At 61.4% G+C, this 14,871-nt stretch overlaps 7 protein-coding genes across 7 annotated transcripts; 2 read left to right on the forward strand and 5 right to left on the reverse strand.

Annotated features, from left to right (window-relative positions):
* Positions 1-125: 125 nt before the first annotated feature.
* RHTO_06961 (Cleft lip and palate associated transmembrane protein) lies at positions 126-2,580 on the forward strand (the record flags this gene model as incomplete). The annotated part of the gene is made up of 7 exons (XM_016420620.1): positions 126-261; positions 322-1,681; positions 1,766-1,911; positions 2,006-2,053; positions 2,178-2,269; positions 2,360-2,402; positions 2,474-2,580. 7 exons carry the CDS (start codon positions 126-128, stop codon positions 2,578-2,580), a joined length of 1,932 nt encoding a protein of 643 aa, XP_016275021.1.
* A 140-nt stretch (positions 2,581-2,720) lies between these two features.
* On the reverse strand, positions 2,721-4,103 carry RHTO_06962 (short-chain dehydrogenase/reductase SDR family protein; the record flags this gene model as incomplete). The annotated part of the gene is made up of 8 exons (XM_016420621.1): positions 2,721-2,880; positions 2,941-2,985; positions 3,045-3,186; positions 3,258-3,453; positions 3,507-3,659; positions 3,727-3,838; positions 3,902-3,988; positions 4,072-4,103. 8 exons carry the CDS (start codon positions 4,101-4,103, stop codon positions 2,721-2,723), a joined length of 927 nt encoding a protein of 308 aa, XP_016275022.1.
* Positions 4,104-4,624: 521 nt separating this feature from the next.
* On the forward strand, positions 4,625-7,112 carry RHTO_06963 (DUF300 domain protein; the record flags this gene model as incomplete). The annotated part of the gene is made up of 8 exons (XM_016420622.1): positions 4,625-4,721; positions 4,776-4,858; positions 4,913-4,976; positions 5,067-5,359; positions 5,415-5,593; positions 5,649-5,712; positions 5,765-5,817; positions 5,882-7,112. The coding sequence occupies 8 exons, from the start codon at positions 4,625-4,627 to the stop codon at positions 7,110-7,112; spliced, it is 2,064 nt and encodes a 687-aa protein (XP_016275023.1).
* Positions 7,113-7,228: 116 nt separating this feature from the next.
* On the reverse strand, positions 7,229-9,878 carry RHTO_06964 (meiotic recombination protein SPO11; the record flags this gene model as incomplete). The annotated part of the gene is made up of 9 exons (XM_016420623.1): positions 7,229-7,445; positions 7,500-7,751; positions 7,803-7,939; positions 7,991-8,071; positions 8,124-8,258; positions 8,310-8,431; positions 8,488-8,570; positions 8,634-8,801; positions 8,860-9,878. The coding sequence occupies 9 exons, from the start codon at positions 9,876-9,878 to the stop codon at positions 7,229-7,231; spliced, it is 2,214 nt and encodes a 737-aa protein (XP_016275024.1).
* A 215-nt stretch (positions 9,879-10,093) lies between these two features.
* RHTO_06965 (U4/U6 small nuclear ribonucleoprotein PRP31) lies at positions 10,094-12,145 on the reverse strand (the record flags this gene model as incomplete). Its single annotated transcript, XM_016420624.1, has 8 exons — positions 10,094-10,230; positions 10,290-10,394; positions 10,454-10,629; positions 10,692-11,023; positions 11,081-11,221; positions 11,281-11,544; positions 11,600-11,731; positions 11,798-12,145. The coding sequence occupies 8 exons, from the start codon at positions 12,143-12,145 to the stop codon at positions 10,094-10,096; spliced, it is 1,635 nt and encodes a 544-aa protein (XP_016275025.1).
* A 178-nt stretch (positions 12,146-12,323) lies between these two features.
* RHTO_06966 (peroxisomal membrane anchor protein) lies at positions 12,324-13,484 on the reverse strand (the record flags this gene model as incomplete). Its single annotated transcript, XM_016420625.1, has 4 exons — positions 12,324-12,385; positions 12,450-13,101; positions 13,159-13,314; positions 13,374-13,484. The coding sequence occupies 4 exons, from the start codon at positions 13,482-13,484 to the stop codon at positions 12,324-12,326; spliced, it is 981 nt and encodes a 326-aa protein (XP_016275026.1).
* Positions 13,485-13,582: 98 nt separating this feature from the next.
* Positions 13,583-14,218, reverse strand: RHTO_06967 (mitochondrial large subunit ribosomal protein L11; the record flags this gene model as incomplete). Its single annotated transcript, XM_016420626.1, has 3 exons — positions 13,583-13,890; positions 13,955-14,055; positions 14,178-14,218. 3 exons carry the CDS (start codon positions 14,216-14,218, stop codon positions 13,583-13,585), a joined length of 450 nt encoding a protein of 149 aa, XP_016275027.1.
* Between the last annotated feature and the right edge of the window lie 653 nt (positions 14,219-14,871).

Genomic DNA, 14,871 nt, shown 5'->3' on the forward strand with positions numbered 1-14,871 from the left:
TGAGACGAGCGAGTGCCCGACCCGGCCCAGCTGCTCGAGGGGATCGGGACAGCCAGAGTGTATGCGCTCGCTTGGGCTGACGAGACACGGCTCGACGTCTCCTCCTCACCCACTCACGGCCGACGATGGCCGACAACGCCGGGGCTGCCGCTGCTCAGCCTGGCCAGGACAACGCCGGAGGAGGCGGAGCGTTCAGCGGCATCATCAAACAGGCCGCCTTCGCTTACTTGACCTCGAGGCTCGTCAGCTACCTCTTCACCGGTGCGTACAACCTGCTGGGTGTGCAGAGACGCACGCTGACCATCTCGAGCGCGCACGCAGGCAAGTCGACCTTCTCGCCTCCCCCTCCTCCTGCGACCGTCTCGACCCCCGATACCCAGTCCACCGGTCCCGCCTCTCCCGCCTCTCCCGCCAACTCCGCCCCTTCCTCGCCATCGACTCCCTCATCCGGGCAAGAACCCCCTCTCCACCCCCTCTGGCCACCCAAGACCCTCCTCGACTTCCACCTTACCCTCTCGCCCGAATCCGACCCGTCCAACGTCAACCCGCACGACTCGCGGTTCCCGAGCGTTACGTGGGAAGGTGTCGAGCTGGGATTGGCGAGCAAGTGGAGCAGGGTGTGGGAGACAGAGTGGGACGTGCCGGAGAGCGTGCAGCACAACGGGTCGTTCTTCCTCGATGCGTTTGTCGCGCGGGCGGGGAGCGATCTCGCCAAGGACGCTGAGGAGGGACAGGTCTTGCATGTGCGCAAGGCGTTGACGAGGTACTATCCTCAGAAGCGGGTCAAGGTCGTCAAGAACCTCCTCTCCGGCGAGCCTGCCAACGACGTCAAGGAGAAGGAGGACGAGCCCGAGACGGAAGAGACGGAGGAGGAACGCAAGGCCCGGCCGATCGTCTCGTTCTACCACCCGAACGTCACGCTCGAACTCGTCACCGAATCCGGCCCGCTCGCATACGCGACCCTCCCTCCTCCCGTCAAGCAACACGTCCACATCGCACGCAACGGCCAGCGCACGTTCGACTCGAAGCAGACCTACTTCCCCATCGTCCACCCCAACGATTTCTGGCTCCTCTCGTCCCACATGTTCCCTCTCAACTCGAGCACGACCCGCGTACCCTTGCGCGTCGAACTCAAGCCCACGAGCCACTTCAAGTTCCAGATGTTGAGCACGATGGACGAGGCGTTCACGAAGCAGAGCGCGGCGACGGGCGGAGGGAGGGGCGAGTTGGATGAGATCAAGCGCATCCTGATCGAGACGAACCCGACGCTCCTCATCACCACCGTCATCGTCTCGGTCCTCCACATGCTCTTCGAGTTCCTCGCCTTTACGAGCGACGTCAAGCACTGGCGGGGCAAGAAGGAGCTGGTCGGCGTCTCGGTCCGGACGATCCTCACCAACGTCTTTGTCCAACTCGTCGTCCTCCTCTACCTCGTCGACCAATCCGAAGAGACAAACTACATGATCATCGCTTCGAGCGGGATAGGCGTCGCGATCGAGGCGTGGAAGATCACCAAGGCCGTCGACATTCGCGTTCGCCCGAACCCCGCTCGCCCGCTCTTCCCGTACTCGCTCGAGGTCAAGGACAAGCATGTCTTGACCGAGGACGAGCTCAAGACGCAGGAGTATGACAAGCTCGCGTTCAAGTGGGTCGCGTGGGGCACGGCGCCGTTCCTCATCGGGTGCGTTCGCGCTTCACTCCCTTCCTCTTACCCTGCTGACCTCCTCACTCTCGACTCTGCCTTCTGAACGCGCTCCGACGGCAGCTGGACCATCTACTCCCTCCTCTACCAGCCCCACAAAAGCTGGTACTCCTTCACGGTCCAAACGATGTACTCGTTCGTCGGCGCCTTTGGCTTTGTCCAGCTCGTCCCGCAGCTCATCATCAATTACAAGCTGCGGTCTGTTGCGCGTGAGTCCGGTTTCTCGCTCTGTCCTGCCGGCGGGAGCGTGTCGAGGAGGCAGGAGGCATGGAGCGTACTGATGCGGTTTGTTGGCCCGCGCAGACATCCCGATGAAGGCGATGGGCTACAAGGTCCTCTCTACAGTCATCGGTACGTCCACCCATCCCTTTCGAGCGAAGTCAGCCCGCCAAACAGCCCCCGACCTCCTCGTACTCGCTCCTTTCGACCTCCCCGACTTCCAGGACTTTCGCTGACTCGTCTGATGCGTCTTCAGACGATTTCTTCGCCTTTATAATTCGTATGCCGTGGCTACACCGTTTGGCGTGCTTCCGGGACGACCTCGTCTTCCTCATCCTCCTCTACCAGGTCCGTCCGTCCCTCCCTCTGCGTTCGGCCTTTGCGCCTCCCTCGCTCGTTCTGCAGGCTTTGACAAGCTTTTTCGCTGTGTGTGTGCAGATGTGGATCTACCGCGTCGATCCGAACCGCGAAAACGAGTACGGTACGTCCCATCTCCGCTTCTCCCTTCCCTCCTTCCCTCCCTCGCTTCCTCTCACTGACTCGCTCTCGCAGGCCAAAAACTCACGGAGGAAGAAGCAAAGAAGCTTTTGGAGCAGCAGGCGAAGAAAGACAGGGAGAAGGTTGAGGCGGAGAAGGCGGAGTCGAAGAAGACGCAGTGAGCGGGGGTGGGGGCGTGGGTCTGTGGGAGGCGGCGTGGTTGTGCAAGTTCTGGGTTTATCTCACCGCTCTCTCTTCTCTGATCTCGCGTGCGTGAGCGGCTGAGAGCGTCGCGAAAGTGAGAATCAACGATCCGCCCGTTTCAACCCCTCACATCCGCCCCCTCCCCCTCCGCTCCGCCCTCCCCTCTCAGCTCAGCAACCTCGTCCCTGACCCACTGCGGCACAAACAAGTCTTCGTGGAGGTCAGAGAAAGGCATCGAGGGGTCGGGCGAGTACCGCGTCAGGTCAGAGTTGGTGAACCTGCGACGCGTGAGGCGGGTGAGTCAAGTGGGAGAAGGAGAGTAGGGAGGTAGGACGCACCCGCGCATTCGTCGTAGCGCAAGCTCGTCAATCTCAAAGTTTCCTCTGCGCAGCACATCCCGTCAGCATCTCGCACGACGACCAAAAGAGAAGAAACTACACACGAATAGCTTCGCCCGTCTTCTTCCAGCATTGCGAACGCTGCGTCTGCTACGATTGAGGGATCGCGCGAGGAGCGGTCGCGGCCTTCTGCGCCGATGAGGAGGCGGATCGCTTCGGTTGAGATGTAGGTGAGGGGCCAGAGTGCTGCGAGACTTGACAAGCGTCAGCTCGCGTCTCGTTGGGCGGAGAAAGAAGGGAGAGAAGCCTGGACGCACCGTTCACGCCGACTTTCCCCTTCAGCTCTCCTGCCAACCCGACCGTCGCAAGGCTCATCGCAAACTTGGCCATCGAGTACGCCGTACACCCACCAAGCATCTCAGGCGTGAGGTTTCCTTGTAGCGGTGGGGCAAGCGAGAGGATGTGAGGGTTTCGGCCTGCGTCTGCGGAGCTGAGGAGGTGCGGGATCGCGAGCTGCGAGGACGCGGCATTAGCGAGAGTACTGGATAGACTGGTGCAAGACGCACTGCGGAAGTCAAATAGGTTCCGCGACCGTTGATGGCTGACATGAGGTCGTAGGTCTTGACGGGCGTGTGTTGCGAGTCGGTGAGCGAGATGGCGGAAGCATTGTTGATCACGATGTCGATCCCGTTGAACTTGGACGCCGTCTCCTCGATGGCCTACGTGGTATACTGTGTCAGCACGCATGGGAAGCGGAAGGACGAGACACAGACGCGCCTTCTCGACCTGGTCTGCCTGTCGGATATCGACGACGAGCGGGAGAGCCTTTCCTCCTGCCTCCTCAATCGCTTCCGCCGCAGTGTAGATAGTTCCAGGTAGCTTTGGATGAGGTGTAGCACTGAACATAGCGACAGGAAGGGAGGTAAGCGGTGTGGAAGCGGGAGGGAACGGACGGACGCACGTCTTCGCCGCGATGCAGACGTTCGCCTTGGCCTCCTTCGCGAGCTTGAGTGCAATCGCAAGCCCAATGCCCCTTGATCCGCCGCTCCTGTGTCCAGCGAAAGCGAGCAGGTCAGGGAGAAGCCAGCGGTGTGGGGACGGCGCGGGAACGGGAGGGACAAGCTGGCGCACACGAAGACAGTCGGGTTGCGTGCGATGGGCATCCTTAAGCAGTCAGTCTGAGCCTGTAAGCGTGTGTGAGCGGTGTGGACGAAGCCAACTCTTGCTCGGGTCGACTTCGCCGGCGCACCGCCTCGCCCGTCTCATCGCTCCACGCTGTCCACACCTCAACTCGCTCACAACCCGCTTCGTGGGCCTGGCTGGCACCTGCACCAGCCTTACAGACGAGCTCAGGGACCAGACAAGCCGGCGACGGAACTCAGTCGACGCCGAGCGCCGTGCACGCGCCCACTCGAGCCCTCGAGCGCCAGGCTCATCACGGCGTCGCTGCCTGGTCTGGAGGTGTGGACTGGGTGGAACAGCATCTCGGTAGGCTCTGTAAGTCCGGACTGGATGTCAAGACTGGACTGACCCGCTCGAACCGGACAGGACTCGACTTTCGCCTCTGACGACCTCCCTTACGCCCCCTTAACGACTCTTCACGACCTTAACGACCCTGGCACGACCCTTGCACGACCGGGACGACACACTACGACCCCCTTGCCGACCATACCGCCCCTAAACGATGTCCCACAACTACACCTTGACTGGCTGTCCTGCACCGGAAGTCCTGCCTCGCGACCCAGTACCGTTCTTCCAGAATGGCAACATCAACTTCAAGTGTGCGTAGTTGAGCAAAATGTCTTGTTGACTCACAGCTGACTAGCCTCGAGTAGCGCACGATGTCGGCTGGATCTGCTGCGCCTTCTTCACGCTGATCGCAAGCAGCACCTCAATCTGGCTCATCTCGAAGCACTTGGTGCGTGCACTATCATACCCTGGAATGATGGCGTTGACCTGGACGTGTCCGCAGGCCTTCTTCTACCACCCGACCGAGCAGCGTCACATCGTCCGCCTACTCTTTATGCCCGTCATTTGTGCGTCAAATGTCTACTCTACCCCTTCATGCTATGCCTTCGGCTTATGGCACAGCTCTGCGAGCTGCACTGACACCCTCCTGCCCGCAGACGCCGTCTGTTCGTTCCTCAGCTACTTCTTCTACCGCCAAGCTCTGTACTTCCAGCTCGTCCGCGACTGCTACGAAGCCCTCGTAATCGCCTCATTCTTCTTCCTCCTCCTCTCGTACCTCTCGAACCCGCCTCCCTCGCCCGAGACGCCTATCCCCAAGCCGTACGCAACGAAGCGGGAGCGGGATGCGAGGTTGAGGGCATCGGTCAGGGACTTGCACCTCAATAAGTGGATGTGGCCGCTCGGGAGGTGGAAGTGGAGACCTGCGGGCGGTGGACCAGGAGAAGGAGAGGTGCGTTTCTCTCTTCTCCTCCTGTTCCTCAGCTCCGACCCGCAGACCGTCGCAGGCTTTTCTCTGGTGGATGCGCGTCTGCATCGGCCAGTATGTCCTCGTTCGGCCGCTGTCAACTCTCGCATCCGTCATCGGCGAAGCGACAGGCTACTACTGCCTCGCGTCTTGGTCGCCCAAGTTCGTGCACATCTGGTCATCGGCGGCGATCTCCGTCCCTGTCACAGTCGCCATGTAGTGTGTCCTGTTTTCGAGCTCGATGGCAGATGGGGACTGACAAGCCTGGGTGCAGCTGCGTCCTCCAGCTGTACATGCCGCTGAAGGAACAGCTCAAGCCATACTCACCTGTTCTCAAGGTAGGCTTTCCGTCGCCCTCGCTCGATTCCGGCTCACTGTTACCGTCTTCAGTTCCTCTGCGTCAAATCGGTCGTCTTCCTCACGTTCTGGCAAGAGTCGGACGAGTTTCCGCAACCCCTCCTCGCCGTCCCGCATGGTCGCTGACACAGGATCGCTCGCAGCGCTCAGCTTCCTCGTCACCGTCGGAGTGATCAAGAATCGACAATACTGGTCAGCCGACGAGATCGTAATCGGTCTTGCCGCCCTCCTCTCGTGCTTCGAGATGGTCCTCTTCGCCTTCCTTCACGTCCGCGCCTTCACCTACCTGCCATATCGCGCGCTTGCTGCCCCTCTGAACGGTGTGCAAGACCCGGAGAAGGCCGCAGTGTGGGACCCGCTCGCCGGCAGCGACGCTCCCTCGCCTCTCAAACGCCCCAAGCATCCCTACGACTCCACCCACCCTCCCCCTCGCCGTCCAGACGGCTCACCAATGCTCCAACAGACCCGTCGCTGGCCCGCCCTTCTGCGCGTACTCGACTTGCGCGACTTGTTTGTCGAAATTAAGGAGGAAACGAGGTTTGTCGTTCGCGGTGGAGAGGTGGGTGAGGAGGCGTTGATGAGGCGGAAGCGAGAGGAAGCGCGGAAGGCGGTGACGGATGCCGAGAGGCCGGTCCTGGAGAAGGCAGAAGAGGAAGAGCGGTATAGCTGGGAGGAGGAGGAGGCCATTGGTCGCGACGAGGCCGACTTGCGACATGGCGACCTCGCTTACATGCCGCTCACCTATGGTAGTAATGTACAGACGGCAGCGTCATCGGCAAAGCCCGCTCGCGGTCGACCTGAGGCAAATCGTCCACCCTCGCAACCTTGGAAAGACTCTCTCCGGCACCTCCGCTCGAATCCTCGCCTTGTCCCTTCCTTCCTACGACCTTCAGAGCCCGACGAGGAGATGAGGGCGACACAGTACCGACCGTATGAGCCGGCGTTCGTCCCGTTCCTACCGCCGAGCGACTCGGTCCTCCTTCCACCGCCTCACCGCCTGCAGACGCCTCAGCTTCGCCCGCCAGCTAGTGCGCCATATCTTGCGGTTCCACCCCCGGCTCAACAGGTCACACCGCCGGTAGCTGTTACAGCACGACGAGAACCTTCGTCAACTCCGTCGTTCGCCGCCTCTTCCGATTCGTACGGCCATCTTCCGCACACGACGCTTCGTCCGACCTCTTACATACCCGCAAGAAGGCTCGAGACAGCGCCGTCCCCACCGCCTTTCACAGCTGCGTCGCAACAGCCGTCAGTCGCTCGTCAAGATTTGCCGTTCTCTGCGCTTTCTGCAGACCTGGTCCCTCCGGTCCTCTCGATGGCCTCGGAAGCGTCGAAGCGCTCTCAGGGTCTCCCACCGGGCGCAGCTGCACCCTCTCGCTAGCTAGTTCCCTTCACGACTCTCATACCTCTTCGGAACGCACTATTCCCTTTCGCCGAGATACTCAATGATTCATTGCGAACCCGAAACGAGATATCTATTCCTCCAGATCCTTCCTGTCAAGCGTGGTCTGTCCCTTCCGTCCGAGCGAGAGCGAGAGCGATGCGAAGTTTGGTCTTCATGTAGTTGACGAGACGAGACGAAGATGCTGGTGTCGAATTCGAGGTCGAAAGCTGAGTTTGCGTGTCGGTTTCAAGCTGCGGAGGCGACGAGGAGGAAGCGAGGATCTGAATCTCCGCTTTGCGACCGAGGTGAAGCATGTACTGGAGTTCGCGGCTGACGACGATCGTCAACGTGCCGCCTTTCCGCGACAGCGCGAGAGCAACGCACCTCCACTCGTCAGGCAGACCCTCCCTCTTGAGCATCGCAAGCGCCTTGCGCCGGTCGTGGAGCGAGAGAGGAAGCAACTCGTCCCTATCAACCCCGAGATCGTCCCACTCCGTGCCCTTGACGCCGAGCCACTCGAGGCGGGGAACGGCGAGGTTAGCGGAGTCGTGTGAGAGCGCCGCAGACCCGAAGCGATAGGTTGAGAGGATGTCGAGCCCGTGAGGATCGCTGTCGACGAGGGCGAAGAGAGGAAGACTGGAGGCAGGGGTCAGCCGATGTTACGACTTGAAGGCCAGGAGAACTCACGAAGGGTAGCTGTCCGAGAGAAGCTTGAGCAGGTCGCGAGTGGCGATGTCGGGGTAGCCTTTACCGGTCAAGATGACACCGTTTCCGAGCTCAAGGTCGTTGAGGATCGGCGAACTCGCCAGCGACTGGAAGACCGCCTGTAGGAAAAGATCAGTCAGTCATGCCGCGGTAAGGAGGGCGGAACGCACCTCTTTCTCGATCACGAGCAGCCACTCGGCCGCATCCGCCTCGACGCTCTCGAGAGTTTGCGCCGTAGGGATGAGGACCGACTGCGAGCGAAGGCTCAGATGGAGTCTCGAGCGAAAATGGATGGCTGCGCACCTGTTCGGGGCCGTTCTGCACCGTTCTGTCCTTCATGACGAGCTTGATTGTGCCGGCGACCAGGCCTTTCGCCGCAGCGACGACGTTGAGCTCGCTTCTTCGCACATCGAGAGTTGCGGCCAAGTTGTCGATGAGCTGTGTAAGTCGTCAGTAAGAGCGGGACGGGTTCCGGTGAGACGCGCCCACCGAGTCAACGATGGTCTGCTTGCCGAAGAGGGCGACGTCGCGGTAGTACAGGTCCCGCTTTGTCGACACCTTCTCGTCCCGCAAGCCCTCCAAGACGAGCTCGACGAGTCGCAGGAGGCAGGCTGTTTGTCGGAGGCAAAGTTAGCGTTGGTCCTCGCCAAACGGGTGTTGGACTGACCGAGCTCTTTCGCGCCAAGCCGGACCTGATCGCCTTGGCCATATTTGCGAGGGAACCTGATAGTCTGACGAGAGGCGGAGCCGCTACTGACGGTCGAAGGGAGGATCAACCGGATGAAGCTTGGGAAGGTCAAGGTGAAGACGCACTCCTTTGAGCTCCGTCGCTTCGCCAGCACAACTCGAATCTGCTTCCAAGGCGGTCGCGTGGCTGGTTGAGAGCTTTCGGCGGGCTGCGGGGCGGGCGGAGCGACGTTGTCGACGATCTGGCTGAAGACGGAGAGGGCGAGCTGTTCGAGCGAGGAGATGATGGCGAGTCTACGAAGGGAGCGAGGGTCAGTGGAGCTTCGTTAAGGGCGGGAAACCCTTGACGTACCGACGACCTTCGAGCGAGAGCGGCAAGCTTGTCGACGAAACCGTCGGAATGGGCGCCAGCTGGAAGTACGCCTCGTCGACGTCAGGCGGTTTTTGCGCTTCGGCGGAGCTGTCGATAATGTCTTCGAGGTGCCCAGGGACGAAATTCGGCTGAGGAGACGCCTCCAGGACTTGACGTGCAGAGACATCCGGCGAGGTCGGGTCTTGGGCGTCCTCCCCCGTGATGCCCGCCACCGCTGTGACCGCTGGAATGCGAGGAGGTTCCTCGACCGGCGAACGCGCGCCAAGAGGGTTGACGAAGCCGAAGAAGGCGTCCATTTCTGCCTGCGTCGGGCTGCGAGGGCGAATTGGCGGCGGAAGCTCGAAGCGGGCGGGAGAGGGTGCGCGCGTGTCCGGAGGCGGAGGACTTGGCGACGTTGAGCAGAAGCGTTTCGCGGAAGGAGACGGCGAGTGCTCCTGCTCGAAGGTCGGAGTAGAGAAGGCCTCGTCGAAGTCGCGCTTGAGGGATTCAATGACGCTGCTCAGTCCTGCGGGGTCTTCGATGTTGCACGGCGCCGGCTGCACAGATGCCAGATCTGGATTGTCACTCGCGCCTTCGGGTCCATCAGCATCGGGGGCAGGCGAATGCGAGGAGCGGGCGAGGTCGAGAGGGTTGACTTCGAGCGAAGACAGCTCGTCGTCGAGTATAGAGGCGCTCGGGAGCCCGTCTAGAAGCTCGCGAGTGTCGCCGATGTCGGGCCACAGCGCTCCCTCCGTCTCCCCGCCGCCGTCGCCAAAGGTCCCTTCCTCGCCCTCCTCGTCCCACTCGAGCGGCAGCGTCTCGGTGGCCTCGCCGACGCTCGCTTCCAGCTCGTTCCCACCCTCCGTCAAGACGCTGAAGGCTGTGCTGGTCCGCGATGGCCCGTGAACGTTGTACAAGCTCCTGCAAGTCGCGAGCGATTGGGAAGAGGCGAGCTCGTCGACAACCGCCTGCGGGCCGTCCCGGACCTCGTCGGCGGGCCAGTCAAAGAGCATAGCCATCGAAGCGAGGCGGACCGAGCCTGTGTGGGGTGGAGCGTGCGAGGTGACTGAGCGGGAGGAGGACAAGAGGCGAGGCAGCGACGGGCTCACCTCTCTCGCACGGTGCGGGTGCTGCGATAAGTCAGTAGACCAGTGAGAGGTGAAGAGAGCAGAGCAGAGCGAGAAAGTGACAACAGAAATGCAATTGCGACAAGCGAAGCCTTCCCTCTCCTCCCTCACTTCGACGACCCGATTCCGTTCTTGCCGATGCCTCCGCCTTTCTGGACGTGAGTGAACGCTCCGTCCGCAAACCACTTCGCATTCGCCTCGTCGACCTTGCTGCGCATCTTCGACGGGTCGACCAGCTCGAGACCTGCGGGAAGCGGCGGTCAGTCAGTCGTGCGATTCGAACGGGCGAGACTACAAGCTCACCTTGGACAGGCGTAAAGGCGAGAGAGGTAGCGAGACCGGAAGTCGCAGTACCGGGCGTCGTCTTGATCGACCCGAGTCGACCCTTGAGCTGCTTCGACAGTTTCGCTGCAAAGTCGAGCACCGTCAGCCACTTTCCGGAGCAGCCAAGAAAGAGTGACACGCACCTTTGCTTCGTGCCTCTGCGACATTCGCCCGCACCTTGCCGCTCGACGACCCGATCATGCCCATGCCCGCAACATCGTCGTAGGCGCCAACCTCCTCCTCCGCTTCGCCAAACTTGATGCGGTTCTGTTGTTTCCGCAGCTCCGTCATCGCGTACGCCTCCTTCGCCTTGCGAGCCCTGCGTCCGAAGAATGAGCGTCAGCGGAAGTCGAGGGCTCGGAAGCAAGAGATGGAACGCACCGCTTTCCACCACGTCGCGCCTTCTTCTTCTCGTCCGGCCTTGGCAGCGCCTTCGTCGCCTTCTTCGGAGGCGGCCGTGCCAGCCTCTCCATCTCCGCCTCCAGCTTGCCCTTCATCTCCTCGCCGAACGCTCCGGTAGGCGAGCTCTTCGCGATGTCGACACGGGCTGCGAGCGCGACCTTGGCACCGACCTTGCGCTGTGCCTTCATGCGGTCCTCAGCGCGTGTATGCTGAACGAGAGGACATTGGTAGATGAAGCCGGTGTGAAGGCGGTCGATCGAGTGCGAGGCGGTCGAGAAACCTGTGTTGGCACGTTTGACGGCGCCGAGGAGCTGTCGCAAAAAGTGTCAGCACGAGAAGCGAACATACAAGCGTGAGAGGCTGCTCACGTAGATGTTGGAATGGGGGATGCGGCAGAGACCGTGAAGACCGCCAGCGATACCGAGAATCTTGGTCGCCGTCTGGGTGCCGACGATCGCAGAGATGTTCGGTGCCAGAAGGGTGATGCGCGACTCGACGTATTCGAGGATCTGCGAGCGAAGTTGGTCAGCTCTAGCCGGTACGGGCGATGGGAGACGCGCAGCCGCACCTTTCGCTTCGACTCGTCGAGCTTGAACATCATGTCGCACGCGCCCTTGACGACATTCCACTCCTTGTCCGCCAGCTGCTGACCCTTCGTCGTCGCCGCCGTGACTTTCACAGCCATGACGGATCCCGACGGGAGGATGCCGGAAATGTCGCCCTGAAGTTCCGGTCCGTTTCCGAGGGCGAGGATGACGCGGCAGTACGGCAAAGGGGCGGAGACGAGAGAGTCGAGTTCAGGGAAGCGAGGGAGATAGTGGTCGCGAATGAACTGCGGAGGAAGCCGGTCAGCAAGAGGCAGGAAGCGAAAGACGAGGCGGACTCACCTTGTGAACGACCAGCATCTCGTTGTCAATCTCGACGCTCAAGTTGTTGGCCTGCACGATGAGCTGGTACTCGTTGCTCTCTGGGTCGCTAGCAAGGTTCGGGTCGGGGTGTTCGCGGTAGTAGTCGATCTTCTGCGATGGGCTCAGCAGGTCAAGGTGAGCAGGCGGGCCTCTCAGCGGCGAGAGCGGCGTGCTTACCTGCAGTACTTCACGCATGTTGCGCCCGTTCTGCAGCTTGGCGACCTTGCCGACCTCTGTCACCCCCGTCAAGTCCATCTGGTTCACCGCATCCGAGTCGAGTTCCTCCGCCGGCTTGATGCCTCCTTCAGGGACGTGCACCTCTCCAGCAGGGACGTCCTCCATTCCTGCGTCGCCCTCAGCCTCGCCGTCCTCGTCCGCGCCGCCCTCGTCCCCCGCCATCGCCTCGTCTGTCCCTCCGTTGGTCCCGCTGGGCCCAGCAACCGCCGCATCGAGCTCGTCGTCGAGTTCAGAGCCGGACCCGAGGTCGTCGAGGTCGTTCATCAGCTCATCAGCTAGCGAAGTCATGGTAGCGAGATGTCGAGTGAAGTGTCTCCAGGCAAGAAGTGCCGGTCGAGGAGTGACTTGGGTCGACCTCTCCGAACGGTGTTCTGGCTCGTACGAATGCATGAGGAACAGCTTTGAATGCAGTACAACACGAGAGACGCAAGAAGATGCGAGGGAGGGCGAGGACAGGAGAGCCACTTCAGGCAGAAGTCGCAACTTCAGCTCGCGGCACTGCAAAGTTCCGCCGATTGAGCAGGGCACCTGTGCGGAACCAAGCGTCAGTACCAGAGTAAAGCGGCGAAACGGAACTAGCGGCGCTACTCACCCTTCAGCGACCGAATTTCCGCCTTGAAGTTGTGCGTCACCTCCTGCAACGCCTTCCTCTCGCCCGTAGCAGTCGACATTCCACTACTTCCATACGCGCCGTACGGCCTATACGTATGGAAAGTCGAGGCGGAGTAGATCTCCGAGTCGAGGTACTCATTGAAAGTGACGAGCGACCGCATGAGCGTTCCTTGTGGCTGGACGAGGTTGGAGGGGTTGGAGCTGCTGTGTGCGGAAGAGGCCGAGAGAGCAGAGGGCGAGGCGGACTTGACTTCGGCGCGAAGGGTCGAGAGAGCGGACTTGACGGGTTCGAGGAGCTGAGGTGGAGGAGGGAGAGAGGGTGTTGACTGTTCCACCACGCCTTCCGCTTCTCCCTCTGCCTTTTCCTCCGCCAATAGAGGTTGCTTCTCCTCTTCCCTGCCCTCCGCGCCCGCCTCTCCTGCCTCATCCTCGCTCACAACTGTCCTCGCAGCCTGCTCCTCCCTCATCTTCCGCTTGTACTTGATCGCCTCCGCGCCGCCCAATCTCGCAACACTAGACGATCCAGTAAAGGTTCGAAGGGCATCGTAAAGCTTGGCATAGGCGGATTCGTGGATGGTGAAGAGGCGGGAGCGGGCTTTGAGGGCGACGACGAGTCGAGGGTAGATGATTGACTGCGTTTGATCGCCTAATTAGCTCGCACGTGGGTGCAGTAAACCTAATGGACGCACCTTGTACACCCACGCGACTGCCGCACTCAGTGTTCCACCGACGAAGAGGAGGATGGAGAGTGTCCTGATGAAGGTCGGTACGGTGGAGTTGGGCGCATAGGCGGGCGGCGGTGCGTAGATTGGCAGTTGCGAGTAAGTCCGTGGTGGTACAGGTGCCTGTAAAGCTGTCCAGTGAGCGAGGGAAGCAGGCGAGAGTAGCCGGACTGGGGACGGACCGGTTGAGGCGTGGTGGGGGGATGAGCAGAGTCTGTAGAGACTGTGGGAGCGGGAGCAGTGACGACTGCGCTCTCTGTAGGCTCGGTAGGAGGCTTAGGAGCGTTCGACATGGCCAGCGGACGGGAACGAGTGAACGGGCAGAAGTCAAGAGGAGGAGGGATGCGAAATGCGAGGACTAGAAGTACAGGGACAACTCGTACGGCTCCGTCTACGGCACGATGGCAACACCCGCCGACCTGCAAGACCCCGCGACAGCCCTCGCGATGCTCTGAAGCGGGAGGTGCCGCATCTGTTCGTCCCGCTGCTTGATCTTGGCAATCTCGTAGATGTGCTTCGCGCTCAAAGTCGCGACCGGCGCGGCCCGCCCTGTCTCGCCTGACGCCGTCTCGATACCCGCTGCCTGCTTGACGAGCCACATTGTTGGAGGTGTGTGGATGGTGAAGGTGAAGGAGCGGTCCGCTTGGATGGTGATGTTGACGGGCGTAGGAGTTCCGGGTACCAGACTCGCCGTCCGTGCTGCGAGCGAGTGCAGAGCACGTCAGCCTGGCTTCGGACAGCGTTGACCGAGAGCGAGACGCACCGTTAAAGTCCTTGACAAAGTCGATCGACTTGACACCGCGCGCACCGAGTGCGGGACCAACTGGAGGCGCAGCAGTCGCCTTCCCTGCCGGTACAATGAGCCTGCGCACGTCCAACGAGCCGTGGTGAGCGAGTTGTCCGGCCGAATCGAGCTTCTGAGCGATGAGGAGGACAGGAGGGTGCAACGGCGTCCCTCGGGCTCTGGACGGCGGGGAAAGACGCACCGGACCATCTGAGCGGCTGCCTGTACTGCTGGCTTCGACATCTTGGCGCCTGCGCGGGGTGAGACGAGCGGTGGAAGCCAACTTGCTCCTTCACCTCCGACCGTTCACCGCGTCTGACGCTTGCTCTGCCATGGTTTGAGACTCGCTAGCAATGCTGTACCAGGCTGCGCGCATCGCGGACTATCTCGCTTCGATCGGCGCAGCTCCGTTCCTCCACCCGCCTTGACCTCGTTTGCACCCCTCGACTTCATCGCGCTCGCCTCAACCTCTATCCAGTCGTAAGGACGCTGCAAACGATGGTACACGGGAATGAGCGGTGCGCTGGTGTAGGCGAACTCCATGCGCGCGGTGTCGCCGAGTCTCGTCACGACCTCCTTCGTCTTGTCCTGCTACTCGACCCGGCAGGATCCTCTTGGCTGCAGCTCACAGCGCAAGTCTGAGAAGCTGCTGGTATCGGCGATGGACGGGACTCCCTTCACTTGGTCCTGGCGGGCCGATGCTCAACACCTTTGCCACTTCGTGCTCGACTTGCTGATGCGCTTCATTCGCTCGATCGAGGCACAAGCACCAGATTGACTGTCACGTCTTGAAGGATGCGCCCGGCGCGCGAGGAAGGGCAAGGCGGCCGAAGCAGGTCCGCTCACCTCTCCTTCCCTCTCACAAGCTCGCTGACTTCGCTTCAGGCGGGACGAGC

This window comes from Rhodotorula toruloides (genome assembly GCF_000320785.1).
Source record: "Rhodotorula toruloides NP11 unplaced genomic scaffold Scaffold5, whole genome shotgun sequence".
Classification (NCBI taxonomy): Eukaryota; Fungi; Basidiomycota; class Microbotryomycetes; order Sporidiobolales; family Sporidiobolaceae; genus Rhodotorula; species Rhodotorula toruloides.